The 6,977-nt window shown below is 36.2% G+C and overlaps 1 protein-coding gene across 1 annotated transcript; it reads left to right on the plus strand.

The window, feature by feature from the left end:
- Window positions 1-81: 81 nt before the first annotated feature.
- On the plus strand, window positions 82-1,255 carry LOC140765417 (uncharacterized). The gene is made up of 2 exons (XM_073104494.1): window positions 82-345; window positions 433-1,255. The coding sequence occupies exon 2, from the start codon at window positions 445-447 to the stop codon at window positions 898-900; it is 456 nt and encodes a 151-aa protein (XP_072960595.1). The 5' UTR covers window positions 82-345; window positions 433-444; the 3' UTR covers window positions 901-1,255.
- Window positions 1,256-6,977: the final 5,722 nt, after the last annotated feature.

Genomic DNA, 6,977 nt, shown 5'->3' on the forward strand with positions numbered 1-6,977 from the left:
GGATGTGGCTGGATTGGATTCCTGCAACTAGTGGAATACTCTGTTTGCACGTAACCCGGATGCAGAACAGCTGGTCAACACCCTCATGATCACAAAAAATATTAGTCAACATGTTCAGGTAGTTACAACCTCCAATTATTTTTAGATCTAAAACCAACAACTAACAAACTTATCCACTCAACCACCAAACAAGTAGGTGTAACCCTAATAAATACATTCACCATTTCAACTCATCCTATCGCCTTCCTTTCTACACTAGGTAGCCACTATTTCAACGGTGGTGGTGCGATCGTCGTGATGCTTCTTTACCATTACAAACGCGTCTTAACTCGCATCCGTCCACTTGTAAAGCTTCTTCTACTACACCCACCCATATACTTCTCTTCCTCTCCTCTCATCCTTTCTATTCTTCTCTATTCTTAATCTGTGCAGGAATAAGTCAGCATGCAGAAAGATTCCAATCCCATCCAAAAGAACACCCTTATATGGGACTGCGGTAGCTCTCTCTACGACTCCTTCGAGCTCGACTCCTTCGAGAGCCAGCTCGACTCCGCTATCGCCTCTACGAGATCTCTATCCATGCCTCATTTATCCGAGCCGTCTCTGCCGACTTATTCCGACGCCGCAAAGAAGCGCTCCAAACTATCCAGTGCACTGCACAGACTCTTACACATGATGTTACGCTTAAAGCCTAAGCGTGCCAAGTCATTTCCACCTTATATCAGTGATCACAACATCGGTGGGTATGGCTATGGTGCATGTACGAGTTTGGGTGGTCTATCTGCTATACCGGAGGCATCGGAGAAGGGCTCACCGGAGATTAGCTCGGTCGTGAGGAGGACCGTGTCGGAGCGGTTTACGAGCTCCAACACCGTGGTGCAGCTCAAGGTTGTGTTGTGATGGGATTGGAAGTGGAGTTCTCCATTAGATTAGTTGGCTATGGTGGTGGGGTTGCTTCAAATGAGGGGAGTTTGAATTGTAGCTATTAGAGTTACGTAAATGGTGCCGGTTCCTCCGGGTTGGAGTAGTTGGTGGGGCCAACGTAGCTTGAGATGGATCCGAGTATGAAAGTTTTACGTACATAGGATGTGGGGTTAATAGGATATATATATACTTCAGAGTGGTTTTGTTAAGCCAATCTCTATCGTCTCTCTCAAGTAAACCCTGGTAGAAGTTAATATGTGAATGGGGTTATTAAACTTCAAATGTTATAATGTTTGGTTTGTAACGCTGTGGCTTTTGTAGAGTACTATAACGAAGGAAGCTTTGTAAATAATGGTGGCATTGTATGTCAATGCGATTTGTATGGGCCAAAGTTTTATTGGGCCGTTGTTTTATTAACTACTTGAAAACAAAAGAAATCTAATAAAAGATTAATGAGCCAGGGCTTGTTCTACTCACTCAAGGCATGATCAAAGGCGTCTGCAGACTTTGTAGTGTCCTTGTAAATTCCCCAGATGAGTAAAATGTACTACGTACATATCAATAACAATAATAAATGTGGATGTGATGAGTACTAGCAGAACTCTTTCAACCCAAGCTAACAACTTGGTATTCTTCGTCTCTTTTCTCTCTCTACAAACTCTCCAGGTCTTTTACGATATTTCTACACAAATACACCACCTTAGAGATACGATACAAACCTTATATAGGTCTTTCAAGAAAACCTAAAATAACTCGTTAGGATTTCTCGATGCATTTGAACGTCTTTAGAATGTTGCAATCCCCCTCAAACAATTCTAGAACGACAGCTATCTGGAAATCAAAGTACTCCATTTGAGCATATTATTTGAATGTCTAGATGACTGTTCGAACACTTGGAACAGTAAACTTATCCAAAAATATAGTACATTAGGTTTCGTTCAAACGTCAAGAAGGATTATTCGAATTACCAACTGAGATGAGTCTGATTCGTCTCCACACCTTAACACCCTCATCAATATTCTTATTTAGATGGTATATTTAATTTTAATTTAATCGTATAATAGTCATGATTTAGGACTTGATGAATATAGATTGCCTAAAAGTTTGAATGACAAAGTTAAATGATTTCTTTGAGATATATATCTTCCAATTCATCGACTTTTAAATATAAAATGGAATAAAAAGATTAGCTTATATATATAAAAAAAATTCTAATACTTAACAACTTAAAATTATTATATAAGTCATTGAATCAGCATCTTATATCATTGAACTTGCTGATGGTATAGAATACAATTAGTTTCATATTCAAATTTCGAATTATATTCCACTGTAAAAAGGAAAATAAAAGGAATAAAAATAAGGAGGGCTACTTTGCTGAAGAACTATTGTACAGACCCTGAATAAGTGAATAATAATAGCTCACTGGGAATGCCTCTTAATTGCATTTAATTATTTTCACAAGTACATGATGGCTTGTCAAATCAAAGGACAGGCCTGGCTCAGGTTTTGGAATATAATAATATAGACCCCACCTCACTTATTCCTACCATGCTTCTTGAGAGAGATGAGGATTTTTTGACCAAATTAGCCCTCCTCAATTTTTATTTGTTTTTATTACGAGTTTAGTACACTTTAAAATTTATATAATAGACTAGGTGAGTTATAAAATCAATAGTAGCGTCTCGGAGTTAAATTTTCGAAAAGCTATAAATAAATCTATTTATTAGCCTTCCATGAATTAAAAATCACATGCTAAGAACGTGATTGATAAGTTATTTTCATATAGACTAAATTACTTTTATAAAATTCCCATTCTTAAGACTGAACTTAAAAAAAGCCTCGCCCTCTTATTTCCTAAGCCATCGATCAATCTTTTCTCATGTAGTTTTTAGTAGGAAGAATAGCAACACCAAATCAACTAAGATGTGTTTTGTCACTGTGGAATAAAAATTATTCTTAGAATCTCCAATCAATACTGTCTAAGAGTAGATAAACAATTTTAACTTATTATCTAATAAAATCTAAGGATCATAGATTTTCAAAAGCCTAGTTGATATTTATACACTTTTTTAGTATAGAAAGATAAAATGATGTCGGGACCGTTATAATTTTTTTCACATGCTTAGTATTTTTTTAATATTTTAATTTTGTATATAAGTGGCATACCGGATTAATTTTTAATTTTGATAATTATTGTTCTACTCAGCTATTTTTTTTTTAAATTTTATCTAGACTCATATTAAAATGTTAAAGTTAATTAAACACGTGATAAAAAAAAAAAGGTTGGCCGACGTAATATAATAAAAGCTCCCCCCCCCCCCCCCCCCCCCCCCATGTCCCGTTTGTTTCTCTCTGCTAGTGCTAGACTATTTCTTTTTTCGCAATACGCCACCTACGTTTTGGATATTTGCAAATTTACTCCTTTTTAGGTGTATTATTCATTTATTTGTAATCACCTCCTTATATATTTAGAAAAAAAAATTATATTAGAAATTAACTTTTAGGGTTACAAAAAGACAGAGGCCAGTTCTTGTAACAAATCTATCCGACCAAGAATGAGGAGTTGGATTCGTAAAATTTAAAAGGAAAAGTATTTTTTTAAATTTACCTAAAATTTAAATTATTATTTATAAAATAAACACACTTTCCGGTTAGAATATATTTTATCTTTTGTATCTTGAAAGAAAATTTGAATTTTGTTTTGTATCAGGATACCTCCTTACACTTTTGAGTAAGTTATAATTATTAAATTTATATCGTCCAAAATTAATTATTCTTGTTATCTTAAATTATATTTGTTTTGAAAAAAAAACTATTTTTGTAAGTGTTTATTTAATTGATAATTTGTAATTAAATAAAATTATTTAGTAGTGGCACATATTTTTATGAAGATCACGGGTTGTTTCGTAGCAATAGAAGTTCATGGGAGGTTTTTCTTTTTCTTATCTACAAATGTCATTTAAATGTCCTCCTCTCTAAGTATTCGATTGGATCGATCGATCCGCACAAAGAGCTACGAAAACGAAGTTCGATTGTTGTCAAATTGAGATTTTCAAAATGTTGGGATATTGAAAATCGTTCAAATATGTTAAGGATGAAATTTTCAAAATGTCTAAAATCAAACGAGATTCAAATCTATATGAACTTGTTGTCTGTGGAACTAGTTATTCATTGGAGTACTATATGCATATGATTTAGGGCCATTGTACCATATTTTTTTTAGCAAGTTGTATAACTTATATATCGAGAAAGACTAAACTCTTTGTCTTGTAATTATTCTATTGAGTTTATAATCTATTAAAAAAACTAAAGATTTAAGAGAGAGAAGACAAGCAACACTCAACAATATACATATGAGAGAAGAGAGCAACCACTCAAAGCAGCGAAAACCAGCAGGCAGCCATCAAGTTTAGGAGGGCCCTATGAATCCAAGATCCACAGACGCACAATTCCCTACTCATTGATCCAATCTCTCTTCCCTTCTCTTCTTCCCATTTAAGGTGGGATTCAGAATTCAGAACCTGTCTGTGTTTGTATTTGATGGGCCTTGTCTCTAAGATTCATAGCTTATCTCTCTCCCTCTGTGACATACACTAATACTCATACCTCTTTCGTGGTGCCATTTAATGCCTTGGGGATGACATCAATAACGCCTTGCTCACCGAGTGATATTAATGAGGCCCATGAGAAAATATATAATGCTGTACATTACAAATGCATTACAATTAATGCTAGCATTATACGTTACAAACAAGTGGTTGCTGTTATTGATTGGGTTTTAGGCTAGTTTGAATTGTTCTTCTTATTAAGCTGACAGATTAATTGAAGTTAGAATCTTTTTAGGATTCTTTCTGAACCAATATTAAACACCCTTTTCAACAATTGGTATCACAGTTGCAGTACATTAATTTGACCAAAGATAAACCCTATGATATGCTCAATCAATCAGTTTTTTTCTTCTTTTTTTTCCTTTAAACCTGAATAACCTTATGATATTCTAAATGCCACGAGGTCATTGAGAAATATATTTTTTTAAAAAAGAATCTAGCTAGTTGCTGTCCTGAAACTCCTATAAAATGCATGACCCTATTGATTATTTTCCATGCATGGATCCGGAGATATTATAGCAATTAAGTTGTCAGGATTGTATGAGCCATTGGCGAGAACGAAGGTACCGGCATCTTTTATAATTATTCACGACAATGATACGGAGAAGCCATTATAGTAGTTGAGATACGTTAATGTCAAATTCAATGGAGGGGGAGAGGAGGGGCCGGACGAAGTTGCGTTGGAAGATGACGGCTGATCACTTTAAATGAGAAGCAGAGGTGTTAGGGAGATACATACATATTTGCATATACTACCCTACAGTTTAAGCGGTTTTGAAAGTTGAAACCCTCTATTTCCACTATTTGCAGTCGGATCTTGCTCGTATTTCATAGAATTTGTAATGAACACCTTAGGGTATCATTAAGCACCCTCAGTTATTATTTTATTTAAAAAATTCCTTAAGAAATAATTAAATTTTTTTTAAGTAACTAAATCAATAGATAAAAATACTCTTGTCTTCCTTTTGTATTCTTCTTTCTTCTCTATTAGTGGTTTCTACACTAATAGAATATTAATAAAGATTTTTAGTAATAAACTTAGGTACTTCATTTGAGGAGTGAAATGATAAAAGTGATAGTTTAAAGGAGCGCCGACCTTAGCAGAGACCTATGCTAGGGTTTGGTGCTTTCCTCTTCCCTCGCCGAGTCCCCGCTATCTCCGGTGACCTTTATATCCTGCTTCTCTCTCCTCTTGTGAGCTTCTCCTCTCACCAAGAGGGCTTCTCCATCGTCTCGGCGGTGTATGTCCTCTCCCTTCGCTTAGCTAAGCGCTACGCAGATGGGAGAACTATTCTCTCCCCTTTAAGGGGTTTACTAGCTCCCCTCCCTTCTTTTTCTTTTTTTTCCCCTCTCCTCTTTCCTCTATTACCCTACCTCTTTTCACCCCCCATTACCACCATTTGCGGATGACCTTCTCACGTCGAATCCCTAGCTGGCCATCCACATCATCATTGCCGGAGCTAAGCACGTTGATATGGCCTTGATCCCCCCCCCTCGGTCCTCCTTGTTGCCACAGACTGGGCCGAGTGTTATGGATCTCGCCAGATCCTGGCCTCTCCCCACCTGCAACAATTGCTGGTCTGATTTCACCCCATTCACACCCCGCTCCATGCCTAGCTGCTCCTATTCTGCTTCTAGCTTGTCGCTTCGCTTCTAGTTTCGCCGCATTGCTTCTGGCTCCACTGTTTCCTACTCTGCAGCTTTTAGTTCCACCTCACCTCCTCTAACTTCACCATCTAGATTCCAGCTTCGTTGGTGGCTTAGATTTGCCATGGTATTGCCGCATTGGGGTTGTTTTCTTTTTATAAGATTAATTGCCCTAAGAGGTTGTATCAATGATGTATTAGGTAGATCGACTACCCTCCACCACTCTCCATTTTTTCCTTTCTTTTTCTTTGCTTTAAGTTCTGGTTCTGGTTTCTCACAATTTCTCAAATAGGGTCTTCTAAGTGATTTGTTATTAAAGTCACAAAACTCTGTCACTAATGGGCCTGAATTCCTATTTGAGTTTACTCCTTATAGAGTGCTCGGTTTGTCAAGACTCATACTATTCTTCGCGTAGTGCTGCTAGCTAGCCAAGCGGGAGGCTTGCTTTCAAAGCATTTGCTCTATCTCCTCTGTATAAGCCTAAATGCTTGCTTAAATACTACTTTAATTATTGTTCAGTTTGTAATACAGCCAATTGTGAGACTTGTTTCTTGAGATTTTGCCCTATTTCTCTTCTCTCTCTTTGTGTCACTTATAATTGGTTGTCTGAATGGAATGATATGAACAGCTTACGGATTTTTTTTAAAAAAAAGGGTGTCAAAAAATGTAATAAAAGCTACTTATTTGCTTATATATACATCTCTAAATTTGCCATTTACCTAAATACTCTGAAAGCATATTGTTTATTTCTAAGCAATTATTAAACAAGATTGAGTTTCTTTTTTAATCTTTTTA

This window comes from Typha angustifolia, chromosome 8, assembly GCF_048772165.1.
Source record: "Typha angustifolia cultivar Huaian chromosome 8, ASM4877216v1, whole genome shotgun sequence".
Taxonomy (NCBI): domain Eukaryota; kingdom Viridiplantae; phylum Streptophyta; class Magnoliopsida; order Poales; family Typhaceae; genus Typha; species Typha angustifolia.